Genomic DNA, 19,775 nt, shown 5'->3' on the forward strand with positions numbered 1-19,775 from the left:
GTCGTTTTAAGTCTGCGTTTGAGAGAATAAGTTAAAGTTGCTGGAGCATGGATTCCTTTCTCTCTGCTGCTGTTGGATCCATACCAATTCACCTTTCAAGCACCAACATGGGGCCACAGGACGGAGTGAGAGGGAGGGGATAATTTGGAGTTGTTAGGGCAGTGATTGTTCCCCCGGTTGGATCTGTACCAAGCCAACTCGACTTACAAAGTCAAACCTGGCAGGTGAGAGTGACAGAAAAGGAAAGAGGTGCAACAAACAAGATGAGGAAGAAAGAGACAAGGAGCTCATTGGAAAATGGCGAACTGTTCGATCCTGGAGGTGGACTTGGGTGACATCTTCCTCTTTCCATTACACGGGTGATAGTTTTCAATGAAAGGTTGTTGCTGGTAAGTTCAAAAGTTTGCAAAGTCATTCAAAGCCAAACTTTTCCCACTGATAGCATTGCATTTCAGATCGGGATGTGTAATTTCCTACGACAGTAAGACAAATCTACTATTAAGATGGATACATTCAGGCGGTATTGGCTTGACAGCAATTGAGCCTGGTCTAAATAGTCATATTTATTCACATCTCTTGTCTTGAAAATCCCTGTAATATATCTTCATAAGCAGGCGATTTATATATTTATAAATATATATATATATACAGTATATTTATAAAAAGCATAAGCTTACCTTAAATAACCTCCAAGAATTACTGCGGAAGCACAAACACATGCACACAATCGGTGTATTGCTGAGCAAATAACATGACCAATAAGGCAAGTAACCCTGGAGCAGCAATGACATCCCATTCTGTCCAGCTTTTATTTGATCAGGAGTTTATTGGCTTATCCAGAAAAAAAAACAAAAAAAACCACACACAATCCAACAGACAAACAGAGTAATGCACACACATCTGCCGGGACTGCTGAGAGTCATGAAATAAAAAACAAAACAAAAACCTTTTTATTTATTCAAACAAATCTCACAAGTGTGTTTTAGAGTTGTCACTGAACCTTACAACTTCGTGCTTACTTTCCATGACTTTGCTATCGATACATTACGTAACAGCAGCATTGAATAGTGTGACACTTTGTCATTCAGATTAAATGAATCTCATGTACATTTCAAATATATATATGCACTGTATGTATTGTCTCGAGAGAAGAAGGGAAATCACTTTCACAGCAGAATTTCACTCGAATGTTTCATATTGTTTTTCAACCAAAACTTAGATTACTTTGATATAAGAGGGGCTCTTGTTAAAATTGAATTAGCGTGATAGAAAAAAGAAAAAAAAGAAAATCTATAAATGAAGTTGTCGAGATAAAGTAATAAAAGCAAGGTGAGGGGAAATGAATGAAATGAAAAATAACCACTTTCAGATATATAAACTTATATTTGACTCCCTAACCGATTAATCTTTGTTTGTTCTGGTTGTTTATTGCAATACTAGATACACACTCACACACATATGGTGTTTGCGGATACTTGCGGGCCTCATGTTTAAGATCCTATGCCAACTTTGCATTGACTTTCATTAATTTAAAGATCATCTTTTGGTTGTTTTTTTTTGCTTTGCCTCCTGCCATTAACCACCCAACGTTCACCCATTCATTTTCTGTACCACTTCATCCTGTTGCGGGGTATTGAGCCTAACCCGAACTGAAGTGTGTATACAGAAAACACAAGCAGAACGTGCAAATTGCACAGAAGGCTCCAACCGAACACGTACGGTTTATATTCTTGACGTGAGGCTACAGTAATTACCACAACATCCCCATCTGGAACTGGATGAAGAATATGTACTCGCTCAAAAACAATTCATCTCATAGGGACTTTTTTGTTTTGTTTTATCATCCAAAAAAACCTGATATTATGTATGTTTTAACTGAATAATGTGTTTGCAAAGCACGAAAACCATACACACATGCACATATTCATTGTGTTAGATAGAGGCTAAGTGTTTCTGGCTTTGTTGTTTTGTGATTTTTTCCCTCAAAGGCTTTACTAAGTGATGGCCTTACTTTGCTTTTCATCTCCATCACACTGTCTCGTTCCTTTAAATCTGCTGATATTTTTTCCATCACCCTGTCATGGCTTTATCTTCCTGAGTTTTTCTTTTTCTTTCACTTTCACTACATCTCGTATCCTTTCCGCTTTTCCTTTGGCCGTCTTGTCGGACTCCCGTTGCTTCGACTGAAGTCATCGACTCATCAACTAACAACAGCAATTTCCATTTGTTTACCTGGTCTCTATCATTATTTTGTGTATGCCCTGGATTTATTGTCCGACAAATGGGATAGAAATACTAGGATGTTCTATCGAAACAAGTGTAATTTATTTTAAAATATCCCCAAAATTGCATGCGTAGCCTCAATAGCTCTGTGTCAGGCACATTGCTTTTCTGAGTTCAGCCATGAATTGTTATTATGACTTCCCTATTCCTCATGTTTAAAATTGCTGCTCACACTTTTTGCTTGGTAGATACATCACTGTGACATCTCGCATACCTTGAAGCCTCCAAAGTTAGTACAACCAGAGAAATTGTCTCAGACACAAAACGTTATTAAGCGTTTTGAACAGGTTGTTTGAAATGGATGACAATGAGTGGGTACACTTAAAAAAAATTGGTTAAGAATTATGAATCTGTTGTGATGCTTAATTAACACTAATTATAACAGGGAATGTTGTGGGAATGAATAAGTAATAATTGATTTACAAGGGAATCATGTTGCTTGTACACATGTTTTCGTTGCCCTTGTTGCTGTGTTGTACTTCATTGTAGTGTACTTTACTGACAACGGAGTACAATACAACAAGACTGACCGGCAGTCACTCACTGCATTGCAAATGAAACACAATGGTTAGTTTACACACAGTAACATGGTTTGTTTGTCTTCATTTCACATTTAAATGTCAGCCTCCAGAATCATGACTCCCAGCCCATATCAGGAACTTGTTCGTTTTTTAGTTGAGAGTCACCCAGAATAGAAATCTAACTTCGTCCTCTATTCATATGAACATCACATTGTTATGTTTATGGCATGTTGAGCATGTGTGTGTGGTTTCATTACAGAAACAACCAAAAGACTTCACTTGTGGCCCTACATGAAAACTACATCAATTTCACTGTTTCCGCTTTTTCGGTGAAAACGGACCTCGTTTTCAAAATGTTGCAGTGTGAACATGGAACTTTGCTGAAACTACAATGACAGGTTTTCACTTGGAATGTTATCGTGTAAATGGGGCTTCAATGTACAAATGTAACGACAGTTTATTCTGAATGGAAATGAAATCCGCCATCAAAGCTTAAACACTCTTTGTTTCACATAGAGCATGAAATAAACTTTTACTTTTCTCTTTTAGTGTGTAGTTGTCATGCAATAGAACACATTGGGATCTAATCGCCGGCAGGTTCTCCCCCCCTGCCGAGAGAACAAGATGGACTTCCTCATAGGAGCTGACTTGTTGTAATTAGAGGGGTTGACTTTCAGATGATAAAGTATATACCTGGCTGAGCAAGCCTGGGGAGGAAGAGAGAGAAAGAGAGAAATCAGTGGGGATTTCAGCGATTAGACGTGGAGACTTAACAGCTGCGAGTGATGAAGTTCACCTGTTCCTAATGACCTCACAGAGAGTTAGAGATGAGTTCACTTCTGAAAGAGCAACTTACTTCGATGATGAACTTGAGGTCAAGTATTAATGAACTTTGAGAAAGACAGAAGGAGCAGAGGTTGTGGGAGGAGGTAGAGAGCGTGCTCGGGCAGGATGACCTTGGAAAACGATGAAGAAGCAGTAGAGAGTCAATTGGAGGAAAAGAAACAATGGACGGTAGATAGATTTGTGAAATGTGAAAGCGCCGCAGGAAAGAAAAAAAAAAAGGCCAATCGAGTGCAAAAGACAATGGGGAAAAGCATGTGGAGAAAGAGGTAGAAGAAAGATGAACTTCGCCTGGTCAATAACAGCTTCAAAAAGGAGGAGACAAAATGAGAGATCAAAGCAATTTGCAATCTGTCCATTTGGCAGAGAACGTAAAAGGGGAAACTCCGGGCCAGCTAAAAGAAGAAATTGAGACGTGAAGCTGAGCGCATTGACCTTCAGTAGAAGACAAAGAGACTTGGGGGGGATGTGCTGACTGAGGTATATCGAACTTTACGTTGGCTTGATGGCCTCGGCGAATGAGAAAACTCCAAGAAAACAATAAGAAGGATGAATTTTGTGTTATATGAGGTGTGACACCGGGAGAGACAAGGAAGGAGACGGCAGAGAGGGGATTTGAAAGGTTGGATTGAGTACATCCATCTTGAGCTGAAACAAACAGAAAACTAAGCAATGATTAAGTTGATGATACCCAGACTCACCAAAGTTTTCTGGGTCAAGGCGGTCATAAAAAAGAGAGAGAGGATAGTGAATGGTTTGGTTTTGAGTGTGGATGAACTCAATGAACACCAATCACAGAATGTTGGAGGTGTACGTAGTATTGACATGGAGTTTGTCCGGAGGTGTTTCGTGTTTGCACTAACGAATACTCGTGCATTTCCATTCATACCTACAGGTAACTTATAGTCACCGATTTACGTCAAATATGTTTTGGGACTGTGACGGGATACAGGAGTACTCAGAGGAAACCAATGCCAAACCTAGGATGTTCTGAAGGTGAAAGTTCAAACTCCTGCAAATCACTACTAATAATACAGTTCACAAAATCAACTAAAAGCAAAGTCTCCATTTCACTTACACAGTATTCCTTGCAGGTTAATATATATCTATCAGCTTATGTCACACAGACACAAATATAACTCCATAATTTCACACATAATCTTCTACTTGCTACCTGCTGCCCACTCACACACAGCAGGGAGTCCGCATGACATTATTGACATAGTTTTCAATCAGGTGTCTCTTCGTCTTTAGTGGGAGTGCTCTCTCAGTGCACACACCACGTGCAACACGTTTTACCTTTATTTAACCAGGCAAAGAAAATCCATAAAAAAATAAAGATTAAAAAAATGAAATGAGTAATAAACACACCACGTGAAGCACTTCACATTAACGGGTGGCTCCTGCACCCTGAAGCCATACATTTAGCTGGATGTCAAATGATGTGAGTGTCCGCTCTAGTGAGAGTGGAAGACTGATATGGCAAAGTTCCCCAGTGTAATTTTAGGAGGAGTATTTCAGAAACTGCTGACCTACTGGGATTTCCATGCACAGCCATCCGGAGAGTTTACAGCAAGTGGTCCAAAAGACAAAAAAAATAAATAATAAAAATTTCCAGTGAGCTGCAGTTCTGTGGGTCAAAATGCTTTATTGATGTCAGAGGAGAAAGGCCACATCCGATCAAGATGAATTGAAAGGCAACAGTCAATCAAATAACCACATTTTACAACTAAGGCATGCAGGAGATCTCCCTAAAACTACCAAGTCCATGGAGAATATGGACTCCTAGTTCACATTCTGAAGACGGCCATGTTTCTTATCATCCATCTACTCGTGCATGTGCAGAAGAAGATTTTACTACAGCTGTGGTGCGGATGCAGTTTTTCCTGAAAAGTTTCCTTTTCCCCGTAATTTCCACACAGACGGACAGCTTTGTAGCCATTTAAAAAATGACGCATTTTCAGTGGCTCTGAGTACCATTGCTGTCGTGTAAACACCCCCCCCCCCCCCCCCCAAAAAAAAAAACGCAATAAACGTTTTCCATTTTAACTTGGAAATGCTGATGCCTAAACGGGGCCTAAGCAAAAGCTGTGTAAATTCCTCAATACAACAGTTGATAATTATCAGAGAACCATTGGATCACATAAGTGCAAAAGTGCAAGAAATGAGAAATGAGCCTTCAGTATGTCAGTCTGGTCTTCATCCATGTTGGGGTACTTATCCAGTCACTTCTTTTCTGCACTTTATGCTGCTGGACAACATGATGACATGGTTGCTTGGTAGAAATCCTCTATTTCAATTACAAGCAGTTGTATAGATTGTCTGTCACATGTCATTGTTGCATCCACTACAAAATAGTCACAAGTATTACACATTTACAATCATTGTGCACGTCTTGACTGAATGTCAAGCAAAATCAAATGCATGAAAACTTCACCGGGAGTTCACCGACAGTAAAGTGCGCCTTCAAGTGATAATTGTCACCAGTTCACATGTTTTCATGCCTTTTCGTGACTCCGTCTAGTCACATGAGTACAATTGACAATGAAAAGACATCATTGACATTGATTTGTCTGTGCAAACGGTCATGAATATGTAAAAATGTCTTCTTTTTTTTTTTTTTTTTCAAGCTAATTCAGTCAATCTGTAAACCATCAAATAAAAGCTTCACTAATTATTCTTTGTCGTTATAGTTGTTAGTGGATCAGTAGATCATATCAAGGCCGAATGTCTTTTGTCAAGGGTATTTACCAGCTGAATAATGGCGGTCCAGTTTATGTCCGGGCTTAACAGATGTTACCTCAACCAGCTTCGGCTGTCCAATATCGTTGCCTGCATTGTTTAGTGCGTGTAACTGCCATGTGTTTGGAAGCTTGAAGGTCGGAACATAAAGAGATTACTATTCATACTTTGTTGGAAAAAAAAAAAAAAAAGAGCTGTGAAGAAGACGATTGCATTTGTTTATATAGCGGCCTTATATTTCTTCATGACACCGAAAGATTTGCAGATTGTGTCTCTGCTTGTTCGCTGTGCGATCAATACACAGAGTTAAGACAAAGCTGTGAAACATAACCAGTCATATACGTAAAAAATAAAAAAATCCTTTTGTTTGAGCTAATATGACTTTATCTCATGAGTTATGTGGAACATAAACCAGCGTTATCAGCGCCACCCGGGCCTTTTCCTTTGCCGTGTTTGGTAATATAACTCCTTGTTCCTTGTTTTCTTTACTTTTTGTTCTCGCTGGCTTTCATTCTCTCTAAATTGTATTTCTGCCCCCCCCCCCCTCCTTCCCGTTCGGGCTGTTTTGTCTCTTTTGATCAACGTAATATGGCCCTCTCTCTGTGTTTTCGCCCGCTTTTTCGTTCTCCATTCTCCTCCCCATTTTCTCCGAGACTGCGGTGAATGCAGATCATGACACAAACGTTGGCTCGGTAAATTAGTTTTCTGTAATTACTGGAGGGTGCCGTGCAACGCTGGCCTGTGCGCATGTCTGGGACCAACTATACGTGTAGCGTGTAACACCGCTTTACCGGACAACCTCTGTCGCATGCTTTGTTTCCCCTCTCCATTCCACTGATTTCTTTAAACCTTATTTTGCTTTATTTTGTCTCCTATTATCGCCTCTATTTTTCTATGAAAGAAGCCGTCTCTTTTTTTCTTTTAAGATGAGTCAAAATATATATTTTTTAAGGGAAATAATGGATAGATAGAGGGACGAAGTGAGGTTAGAGTGCTTAGGAATTGCATCAAGAGGAGGACGCGGTTGAAACATGACTTGTTTTTAAGATAGAGAGCAGCGGGGTGAAGCAAAAGCCAGGAGGTAAAGAGCTGGAGCTCGGGGTATAGAGAGGCGAAATACGCTTTGAACCAGAGAGCAGAGGAAGAAGAAGCAGCTGTTGCTGGAAGGAGAGAGGGGTTGGCCACGAGGATCGTTTTTATAGCAAGTGGTGAGAACTGGCCGGAAAAAGACCGTGGAAAAGTAAAGAGAAAAACAAGGAAGAAAGGGGGTGAAAAGGAGCAGAGATGAGGGGTAAGGACTGGTGATAACCAGCCGCTCACGCTCTGTGGGCTCCTCCAATGGAAGCCATTTTTAATTTATTTGGGGGAATAAGTGGGGGTAATTATTACATTTCTTCTGTCATTTCATATTCTCTTTTTGTGTTTCTTCCACTGCCTGCCCGTGTCGCTCTCTCTTATCAGTGCTTATGGATGTGTGTGTGGCACACAGATGGAAGCCTGTTGGCTAAAACGCAACGCACACACACACACGCGTGCACACACACACACACACACACACACGCACATGTTTTATTAATTCTTGCTGCAGTGTAGTTTTTTTTTCTATCTCCCCATCATAAACATTTAGTCTCCGGTACGAAAACTGTGGCAAACTCTGGCGTGAAACTAATCATCCAAGGAGAGGCTTCAGGGGTTTAACAGCCTGATGTTCTCCAACTTTTTCTTTCTGTAGCAGTCAGTCTCTGCCTTTCTTTTTTTTTTTTTTTTTTTTTGTCTTAGTGTGGCTATCTGCAGTATCGGAGAGAGGTCTGTGGCATTTTGCTTGCTCTCTTTGTCTGTCTGCACCCGTCTTCCATCTGCCTGCTCTATCTCTGTCAGCCGAGGAGAGTTTTGAAAACTGTGCTAACTGATATTCTCCCAAATTCTGCTTTTCTACCTCCCCCAAGTGTTTCATTCTTCCCCTGTTCTGCCAAACCAAGAAAACTTGGAGTCTGTTCAGCTGCATTACTATGTAATATTCAGACATTTCTTTCTCTCTTGTTCACCCTCATTTCCCTATCTCCTTTTGCTTTTAAGTCGGCCCATGTGTCTCTGCATCTCAGTGTCAGACGGACAGGTTTTGACGCTCTCCTGACGCCCTGCTTACTCTTATTTCACTTTGGTCTTCCTCTGTCATTATTTCTTTTTTCTGCCTCTTTCTTGTCTTTCTCTTCCTTTCTTTGGCTGTTAAGCTATCGGAGGGTTGATGCATTTTGCCTGTCTTGCTCACTCCGTATCTTTCTTTCTTATTTTTCTCTTGCACTTTCTCCCGGGTGCGACTGACATCCAATCCATTTGAACTTAGTGGAAACGCAAATTAATTCCTCATCTTCTTTTCTGTGCCTATATTCCTTATTCACCCGCATTTCACCCGGGTTTTTGCAAATGTATCTTTGTCTGCGAGTTCATTGCAGCCAAATTCAACTTCACATTGATTTATATTGCATAAACCCGTCATTTGACATTTTTTATTTTGAATTCTGAAACAAGAGGTCGTGACCTGTGAGTTTCTCTCACATGTCTTGAGGAAAGTTGTGAGATTTGTGATATCCTGTTGCTGATGCCCAGAGGGAAAGCCTGCCACTCTGTGGGGAAGCGACGCAGCGATGCCGCTGGCGAGCAGGGAAACGGTATCTCGCTAGAGGACACTTCAGTGGGGGCCAAGTCGTTACGGTGGCAGGAGAAAACCGTTGGCGTTAAGAGGAGCCCAGGGAAACCTTTGCTCGTGCTTTAAAACACACAAACAGACTCACTCTCTGTGTAGCATTTGGCATTGGCCTAATATGAGCCCCAAGCCTCTCTGACCTACTGAGCTCTGAAATTTTATCCTTAATTCTTCAAGTCAAAGTAAAGTTATATCCGCCTTATGTTATCCTGCATTGTCCTTGTAGTCTTCCAGCAATTTTGGTGTCTTTGTGGAGCTTGTCAGCTTTTTCCGTCATTCATCACAGAATTGACTTCCAATTGACATTATCCTCACAAGCCAGGGATGATAAGGTATAATAGGCACCAAAGTTATCAGCAGAAATATGCCCAGGCTGCTTTCTGTCCGCTGTTGACGTTTGTTGAAAGAACAGAATGTGATTTCAAGACTAAATTCCACTGAATGGAAGATATGTGCTGCAGTGCAGCAAATGCCTCTGAATACAGAATGGAATAAGTTTGAGTACAGGATGAGACGGAGGTGCGTTGCCATTGGAACAGGTGATTTTTATCTTTTTTTCAAGGTCATTCCAGGTAAAGAGGGAAGAGCTACAATTTTGACGTGTCACATAAAACATTCACCAAAACTTTACTGGTTTTATTGCTAACTGACCAGTGGCAATATTCCTTTTGATCAAACTCATAGATGAACAGTTCACCCAATCTGGAAATTGGGCCAGAGTGCAGAGGTCGGCACTTTTGCTCAGAATAAGAACGCCCGCTGCTCGACGCCTTGCATTGTCCTTGTGTGACTAGGTTTTCTTCCATAGTTCAAAAACGTGCAATTGAAGTTAATCCATTTCTCTAAATGACTTAGATGTGTATGTGCGTTCTGCCTTTGTCTTTCTGTGATTGTTTCTTGTATGGTGCCTTCTCCCACTGTCGGCTGAGATTGGCCCTTGGACCCAACAAGCCCAAGTTGGATAAAACAGGGTGAATCATTATTTTGTTTAAATTAAGAGTCTTTTTCATAAAACTGAAATCCTCCATGAAAACTATCTCAAAAACCAATAGTTGTCAGTTAAATTTAATGGTGAATAAACCAAACAAACCGCCGCTGAAAATCCATAAGGCCGTTAATCCTGCCTGGGCATCTTTTAAAGCAAAATGTTAATCACAACCGCTCAGGGCTTTTCAGCAACCTGTTCATTTTCCAACACGTTGGCTTGATAATGCTAGCACCTGTCCTGTCTATTGTGTGTGTGTTTGCAGTAATTTATGCCACTTTTAAAAAGGTGCAGCCTTTATCCGCCTTGCTCAAAAATTGCCAATAAATGGCACAGCCACTGAATTGAGATTGAATAATCATTTCCTACTCAACGGTAACAACAGACTGCTTTCATGCTGCACGGTTTAAAAAAAAAAAAAAAAAAAAAGTACCTGCCAAACCTCTAAAAGCAGTTTTAATTGTGATATTTCTTAGTACCTTTGCAATGTTCTGATAGCTGCAAGAGCAGAACAAGAAACTCAGCCGACAGGTGAAATATTGGCATTTGTGCAGATAATCCAAACAAAAAGTTTTTTACTTGTCAACCCAGGATGGTCCTGCTTTTGGGAGTCTGGTTGCCATTAGTGTTACAGCTTTACCTCTGGCTTGTTAAGCTGATTCAAATTAGTTGGCAGGTATTATATTTTGGATTCACCCCCCCCCAAAAAAGAATACTATGCCAAGCATTGAAAATACAATAACTGAACTATTCTAAAGAATCATTAGTTCATATTGAATTTAACTGAATTTTAATGTCATGATTTGAGACGGGATTGAGTAGATCATTGTGCTGCAAAGCCTCTACTTTTACCAACAGTCTGTCAATGTCTCAGCTTTGTGTTTTACGATGCGCTCCATTGATAAGAGCTTGGATCTGCTGGTAGGCCAGTTAAGCCCAGCCGTGCCTGCAAACATACAAACAGACTAATAAACACACAAATCGGATAACAGCATTGATCATGCCTTCATATTTAGCAATGACTATGTTGTAAAAAAGAAAAATATTTAATCTATTAAAATCAAGGGTGTATAATGAATATTGAGGGTTTTCATTCTGTCAGTGTTTAAAGCACGTGTACTGTCATGTGTTACTGAGTGTGTTTGCATGTTTCTTCCAAGGACAGTTGCAATAGTGGCATTGGCACTGGTTCTCTGCTATTTCTCACTAGAATGGACTTTATTCATAAATTGCAGCATCAATGGGAAGTTGATTCTGTATTGATTCAGTCTTTCTTCATTTATCTTCCTGGCGTCTTAATAGCCTTTCTACTCATTGTTGCATTCTCTCTCTTTTCACAATTGTGTTTACAGTCTTTTTTCTTTTTATCTCCCTTTTCCAACTTTTGCACACGTGATTACTTTCTTTTTGTCATATTGTGAAATTGCCTATCTACCCATTGTAATTTATTTTCTGTTTGTCTTTTCAATTCTATTTTTATCTCAAACCTATTTCTTTTTGCTCACTTGTTATTTGTTTATTTTATGTTTGGGCACAATTGCTTTCCCCGTCTGTCCCTTTACTGTCTCGATTTCTGATTGGTTGCTCACTTCGGTGTCTCTTCATTTTAACAGGTAGTTGTTTTATACATCCTCATCATCCCTGAAATCATCTCACCATATCAATGACTTATTGTACACAGGTGGAATCTCCATTATGCAGTGCTTTCGCCGCATGAACACTGTAATTGGATTCCCTTTATACAAAGCCAGATTCAGCTATTTGATTTGATTGTATCCGTACATAAAGGGGACAGCGAGGGAGAAGGATAAAAAAGGTTTGTGTTGAGCCTTATTGGTGATGAGAAAACCAAATCGTAGAGGCCACATAAACTCATCCATGCGTGTGCATATTCAATCACGGCACTCTGCTGCACACAAAGGTAGACTGGGGACTAAAGTGGGACAACACTTTTGCAATCACAGCTCATAAACCGGCTGCCTGAGAAAATGTTCACTTCTTTAAATGCATGCAAACATCGACTGTACGTTGTAGAATCTTGTGCTTTCTGTCCATGCATTGTGTGCGACTTTTCGCAAAAAAGCTTTGTAATAAATCCTTCATTCATTCACGCTGCACTGTATTTTTACTCTCGTAAAATCTGTGCTCTGGAATACAAAACAATGAGGAAACTGTGGTATCTATTAATAGCTAATGATATTCAACCTCACTTGTTTATTGAAGGAATCCAAATTAATCTCTCGGGACTTGTGATTGTTCGTGTAAAGTATGAAAAGAAAAACAGAAGGAACCATTTTATTGTATTCGCATCGCATTTAATTACTGTCTTTTCCATCTATTTCTTTCTGTTGGTTGCAGGAAGTGCTGGCACACCCGTGGTTTTCAATGAGAATGGAGATGCTCCGGGAAGATACGATATCTTCCAGTACCAGATCACCAACAGATCCACTGCCGAGTACAGAGTCATCGGGTCCTGGACCAATAAATTGCACCTGAAAGTAAGGAAAATACGAACACACATGCACTCCTACATGATGACACAAACGTGCTTTAACTAACCAGTTAAGGTCAACAACAAAGACAAACAAAACTAACTAACACAGGACAATCAAAAAGGAGGAGAGTTTTAATTAAAAACAAGGCTTTTATTCTGCAAGTAACAAATTCAAAGGTGAAACAAGAATTTTATTAGGTGGTACATAGTTATTGCCTCAATCAATGAAAAATAACAGCTTATCTGGCAGCTCACTTAAAATACAAAACCATTGCATAGTCATTGCTTTCATTCAACAGAAAAAGTAAAATTGAATTGAACGTTTTTGATGATCTGTTCCTCTATTCAGTGACCATGTGCCATAAGAGACACTTAATAAATAGGCACACACCTCCAGAACATCCTTTACATGTATAAAAGGAATGTTAATGTTTGGTAGATGCTTTCTTTGTTGTAACAATACTTCTTTGCTACTTGTTTTTACCATTGGAAAGTCTGTGCTACATCTGTAAGGAAACATGCATTTGTGGGATGAGCAGCAAATTGCCAAGAAGCATCATTGCCTCCGTGGATGTTGGTTATATTAATTCCAACGGCTCATCTGGCAATTTAACACGAGGCATCCCAAATTGAGAGTCGTACTCCTAGACCAACAAGCCGACATGATGTGAGATTACGAAGCAGGAAAGAATGGCACAGCAAACACACAGGAGGAGGTGGAGTTGGATGAGTCACACACTCGGGGAAACCCCAGGCTTATGTGACAGGACAACCACCATCCTGGAAGAAGAAACGGGACTGGCTCCAGACTGAGCTGGAAACGATCAGCGGAACAGAAACTGGGTCAAACTGGGCCAGATCATTTGGAGTGGTGATGGGGTGGAATAAGTAATTATTATTACCACTAATAATCTACCAACCACAAATATCCACACTAAAGAATTCACACCAAATCATGTTACATTACGAAATACAGCACATAAATACTATATAAATACTAAAATGTTCTTGTTCTGTCTCAGTCACACACACACACATGCCTGCACATGAACTCCTTGAGCATGCGGGAGAGCTTGTAGTTGTGAATTCACCCAGGACTTCATTAGAAAGGCCAGATGACAGATGAGAAGACTAATAGACACAAACTGCTTCCTGGCTGATGGACGGCCTGCTTGGCTGAGAGACGGAAGGAGACGGAGACGGCAGCTAGAAGACAGCCGCCACGCCATTTTAGACACCACTGGGCCTTTTGACAGTTGACAAATTGATAGATGCATTTAAGCCTTTTTAACAAACCAGTTAAGCTTGAAGGAGCAAAGGACACAGTTGCGCTGGCTGCAGGTTGAAGTGCTCGTGATCAGTCAGCAGTGTTGTCGGCACAAAGAGGAGAAGTGTGCGTTAAACAGGTGAGTTCTGTGACGAACGTTTGTTGATGCACACCACGTCTGAACCCCTTGAAGTTCAAAACGGAAACCTATTGTACCTGCTATTATGTCACATTAGTAATTAATGAAAGAGAGGTTCATGACAGGGCCTGTGTTGTTTTGGGTAGTGCATAATTTATTAGTTGGTTTTTTTCGTTACAAAACAAGGTGTGTATTTGCTTTTGTGTGGATTAAGGTAAAGGCATGAATAAATAATGAACAAAAAATGCTCAATAAACAAAGGAAAGAATGCAGTAGCCAGGATAAATTGCTTCAAATTATCTTCTTTTGAGATTTACGCGCAACGCAAGAAGCTGTGAACAGACCCGATATTGTTGCTTTAACTTGGTGTGTGTTCTTATATGTGTCACTGATTGAATGAAGTTCACTTTCTCCATCCCAGATGACTTCTCCCTCCTAACAAGTTTTGTAGGGCTGCTGCTTCTTTGCCTGTTTAAAGCAGTATTGCTCCATTTTTTGTGTGAGTGTTGTTTTTTTGTTCCCCCCCAACACTGCCAGCAATGAATGAACCTTAGGGGCTCGATATAATGACAGACTTTATTACAAACACTCGCTCACATCACCTCAAATTACAACGCGCTCATGCAAACTCACACGATCCAGACGTACGGGAAGGCTCGGGGATTCACAGTGATTCCAGGATGACACGAGCACAAATAAACAAAATGCACACATGGACGAACATATGCACACACACACACACACACACACACACACACACACACACACACACACACACACACGCACACGCACACGCACACGCGCACACAGAAGGAAATACAGATGGCCTATTTGTGCCAGATCTGATTATGGTCTGATTGCTGGCTTCCAGACTAGCTGGTGTTAGTTTTGTGCCTGGCAGCGCTCAGGAAAGCGATCAGAGGATCTGCTTGTGCTAATTGCTCTCCAAGAAGCCCTGCAGACACATATTCTGCAGGTACAGAGAAAACCGAGTGTTAAAGGACCGTTAACACACAGCAATGTCAGCTTGAACAGATGGCTGCCAATCTCTGTGCTGTATCGTATCCTACGAGAAGATAGGAAGTGTAATTTTGCCATTGGAAATGACAAATAATCACTGGCGTATAACCCTCTCTTCTCCCCTGCTCTCCTCTCAGGTGGAAGCCATGCGTTGGAGGATGGGGAATCCGTCCCTGCCGGCCTCTGTATGCAGCATCCCGTGCCGCACCGGGGAAAGGAAGAAGGTAGTGAAAGGCGTGCCATGCTGCTGGCACTGCGAGCGCTGTGAGGGATACCACTATCAGGTACATCTCTAAGGAACAACTATCACCTAATGCACGACATGAAACAATGAAATATGATTCCCGTGCACTGAAAATTGCATTCTTGTTACCGCTGTTCTGCGAAGCTGTGCCTAAAATTAACAATCAGGTTGCAGATGTGATCTTAGTAAGATGATGTGTCGCGCTTCACAAGTTGCTTTTGCACAAAAATCCTACTTTAAATTTGCTAATGGAATTAATAATCGTTTTAGGAGTGGAAAGTTCTCAACTATTCATTGGGCTCACTTTAAACACCATTATACTGTATAACATATGAATCTCATTCTGTTTAAAAAAAACACATTGAATGGACCAAAATCATACTTATTTCTGTATGACTTTAGGAGTCATAGATTTCTCACCAGATTTGTTGTCACATCTTCACATTTTTGTGTACCACTTTAAAACAACCATTGTGCAGCAACACGTCTAAAAAGGGAAAACAATACATGAAAACGTTTTTTTCTGGGGGGGCAAATACCTGACATTAACTGATGCGAGTGAGTTCAGTGCATAGATGATTACCTCCAAACTTCCCCGTGTGTTTCCTAACCTTTGCCCAATGTTACCTGCCATCGACTCCACTACAGCAACACTAATTTGGATAAAGCCGACGTGGACTGTTGTTCTAACCTTTTCACTTTAACAGTGTCAAACACTGGTTAAACTTTGTTCACCTGCGTTATAATAAAACCCATTATATTGGAGGGCATCATTAATGAATCTGAAACAGAACTTTTTCCACTGATTTGACTTTGACATTTTCAACAAAAGAAAAAAAAAAAAAGAAAAAAAACTGCAGGCATCTTTTTTTCCTGACTGCTTTGTGCTTATTGCTCCTCCCCGGTTAGTTTTTCTTTGTTTCAACTCAATTGAAGTTATCAACAAAAAAAAAGTGATCTACTTAGGTGGCCCTTTTTATATTTATGTATGCAGACAGAACCCCACAGATGCCATTAAAGCAAATGGAGTTGTATCTAATTTGAGGTGAGGGAAAGGGTCTCATCACGCATTATAAAGACACATCCCCAGTGTTAATTATATCATCGGCGGGAACAATTTGGCAGCCCATCATCCTTCTTATTAAGTTTGAGAGAATCCACAAGCGAGCAAGTATATAGGCAGCGAGTTCCCCCTGCTCACCAAGTAATAAAGGAAAAATAAAATAGCAGTCATAACAGCGGCAACTCAAGCTTGTCAGACCGAGCAGTCAATACTCATTTTACAGTTACATGCATTTGCTGTGGAATCAATAATTTGTTGTCGCCGGACTGTAGATTGGGGACTTTTATTTGAATGGAATGAGGATAAAAACATGACAAAAACAAGTATTTGACTCGTATTTGAGTGTACAGAAATGATGTGTAAAATGTTACTCTCTTTAACGAGAAATAAAATGTATCTACCATTTACCTGATCATCAGCTACTTTCAGTTGCTTGAGGAATCCACACGAGTTATGTACATATACTGGAAATGTACACACACCTTTAATATTCAGATGGGTAGATATACGTAAGGAGGGATGGATGGATTATTTACACATTATGAAATTCACCTGAGGTCCATTGTCGACACTTAAATTAGCTTTTGAGTGCAGAAATGTGAATGTGCACATTCAAAATGTTACTTAAGATACATATTTATTTGCTTTACATCCCTTTCCTCTAAAGGTTTGTTCAAAAATGGCAAATTGTTTAAATTTTATGAACTTCTTTATGATATAATCAAGTGCACACTGAAAACCTCCAGCCACAGTGTAGCCCTGCATACTAAAGTAGACAAAAGCTTCTCACAAGGCAAAAAAAAATACACATTTAAATGTTGCTGGAAATAAACTGTTAGTGCTAAATCATTGATCTCTTTGATAGCATTGCTGCCTTCTGCTGGTCACTTTTGTGTATCAGTATATGTCCTCTCTTCTTATCAGGATGTTTCCAAGTGAAAACGGAAAACACTGTTGTGTTTTGGCTGTCCAAAAAAAAAAGAAATGGAAAAAAGAACCTGTTCCTGTCACTGAAAAATCCCATCACTTCCACCAATTGTCAGGGACCAAGCAGGTTTTTCTGAAAAGGTTTTTTTATTTAGCCCCAATAAATACAAACTTAACTTTCCGTGACGGTAAAAGAGGTCAACAAAACAAACTCAGAATAACTAACAAATTGAGGTGTTAACACAACAGACTGACCGAAGGAAAAATAGATTATAAATAAAATGAATAAATCAAATGTGTGGCGTGGATGTGAAATGTTTGGAGTGTGGCTACAAAACAAACAAGGAGGTGAGGTGAGGTGAGTGAATGGCATCACCTTCAACGGTCACTGTGTGGACTTGTCCATCACAGTGACACTGTTGCTCGGAAACAACTGAAAACGCAACTTTCTGAAAACGGCCCTCATGGAAATGGCGGGAAATTACCACCAGCTTGTCTCCATGGATACACAACATTGTTGTGTGAATGGGTGCAACCCATTGAACACCTTAGGAACAGCAGTTACTTCTTTAATTCCAGGATTAAGTTTAAGCCTAACCTGCGTGTTTGACAGCCCTGCTTCACACAACAATCCATGTATTGAATTCACATTTTAAAAACAATAAAATAAAAAACTCTCCTTTTCCAGGCTTCAGAGTTCACCTGTGAGCTGTGTCCATACGAGATGCGGCCTGACACCAACCGCACCGGGTGCGTTCCCATCCCGATCATCAAACTGGAGTGGCACTCGCCCTGGGCCGTGTTCCCCGTTTTCATCTCCATGCTCGGGATCATCGCCACCTCCTTTGTCATCGTCACGTTCGTGCGGTACAACGACACGCCCATCGTGCGGGCGTCGGGACGTGAGATGAGCTACGTGCTGCTCACGGGGATCTTCCTGTGCTACGCCATCACGTTCCTGATGATCGCCACACCGGATGTGGGCGTGTGTTCGTTCAGGAGGATTTTCTTGGGCTTGGGGATGTGCTTCAGCTACGCTGCGTTGCTCACCAAGACGAACAGGATACACCGCATTTTTGAGCAAGGGAAGAAGTCCGTGACGGCACCCAGGTAAAAATCTCAGTTTTTGTGTTCAATATGTAGATTTGGATGAGTTTAGTGACACCAAATGTCGGTGTGAGTGAGTGCACTCAATTATGTGTTTCCCCAAAACCTAACCTCCACTTCTTCCCCGTATTACACTACTTGCAATCATTTTCATACATTATTTATGAGAGTCATGAACTCACTCTCACCTGTTGTACTGTTTGCGCTCAGTGAGTGTGACTCTGGGAGAATCAACTTAGTGGCTTAAATGGTAATTTTGGATTTAATAGTGCTCAGGCTGCTCAAGTTCACATCCCTGCTACCCAGACGGTCGGCTGTTTTCCCCCAGCTCGGTCCAGCTCAAGGAATCACTCACAGGAAGCCTTGTTGAGGCTGGTTTTTTAATGTTCCAGCATGTGTCGTTCCTCCAGGTCGTCAGGCTCTGGGCCTTCAAGCTTAAAGGAACAAGTTGTTTCCTGACAAGGATTGGAATTAAAATGCAGCTTGTGGGTTTTTATTTGGACTTTGAGGCCCGGTTTACACGACAGTCTTTTCAAGTGAAAGCAGAAAACTTTTGGTTTTCCATGTACACAACAATGGTGTTCAGAGCCACTGAAAATGAAATTGAAAAAGTCCTTCTTCTTGATCGGTGGATTTGACTCAATCTATTCAAACCTGCTTTGTTTTTAAACCCAAACCCATGCCAGTAGATCGTCTTATTGAAATGAACATTCCCTCTTCACAACAGGTTCATCTCTCCCGCCTCCCAGCTCGTCATCACCTTCTCCCTGATCTCGGTTCAGCTCCTGGGGGTCTTCGTCTGGTTCGCCGTGGACCCCCCCCACGCAATGGTGGACTACGGCGAGCAGCGGACCCAGGACCCCATGGCGGCACGTGGAGTCCTCAAGTGTGACATCTCGGACCTGTCTCTCATCTGCTCCCTGGGCTACTCCATCCTGCTGATGGTGACCTGCACGGTCTACGCCATCAAGACGCGAGGCGTCCCCGAGACCTTCAACGAGGCGAAGCCCATCGGATTTACCATGTACACCACCTGCATCATCTGGCTGGCCTTCATACCCATATTTTTCGGCACTTCACAGTCTGCAGAAAGGGTGAGAATATGAGTGTTTTTGTCCGTGCATTGCAAACATTGTCTTTGCCAATTATGGTTGAAAGTAAGAGTGAATATATAGTTGATGGCTGTACTTCAGCACCATCATCTTGAGCTTCTCAATGTGTGTTTGTGTGTGTGTTTATATGAATTTGACCTGACTTGAGGTTTAAAGCAGTTTTTGCAGTGTGTGTTTATTTAGAAATTTAACATCTGACAGAAAACGTTCAGAATGTTATGAATAATGCCCTATTCTTAAGTATGTTAAACATCTTCATTACACTAACAAATCACTGGCAGGAGGAAAGTCACTGTTTTAGTGACCTTCTTTGGCCGTAATTAA

General features: G+C 40.9%; 1 protein-coding gene across 2 annotated transcripts in view; it reads left to right on the plus strand.

Moving 5' to 3' along the window:
- Positions 1-19,775, plus strand: part of grm8a (glutamate receptor, metabotropic 8a) — a 240,438-nt gene that overhangs the window by 196,506 nt on the left and 24,157 nt on the right. For both annotated transcript variants that reach the window (XM_080492342.1, XM_080492341.1), the window contains exons 8-11: positions 12,437-12,576; positions 15,136-15,282; positions 17,921-18,342; positions 19,067-19,433. In XM_080492342.1, the coding sequence (XP_080348468.1) occupies positions 12,437-12,576; positions 15,136-15,282; positions 17,921-18,342; positions 19,067-19,433 (1,076 nt within the window). The remainder of the gene's footprint in view (positions 1-12,436; positions 12,577-15,135; positions 15,283-17,920; positions 18,343-19,066; positions 19,434-19,775) is intronic.

The sequence above is a fragment of the Lipophrys pholis genome (genome assembly GCF_963383615.2).
Source record: "Lipophrys pholis genome assembly, chromosome: 22".
NCBI classification, from domain to species: Eukaryota; Metazoa; Chordata; class Actinopteri; order Blenniiformes; family Blenniidae; genus Lipophrys; species Lipophrys pholis.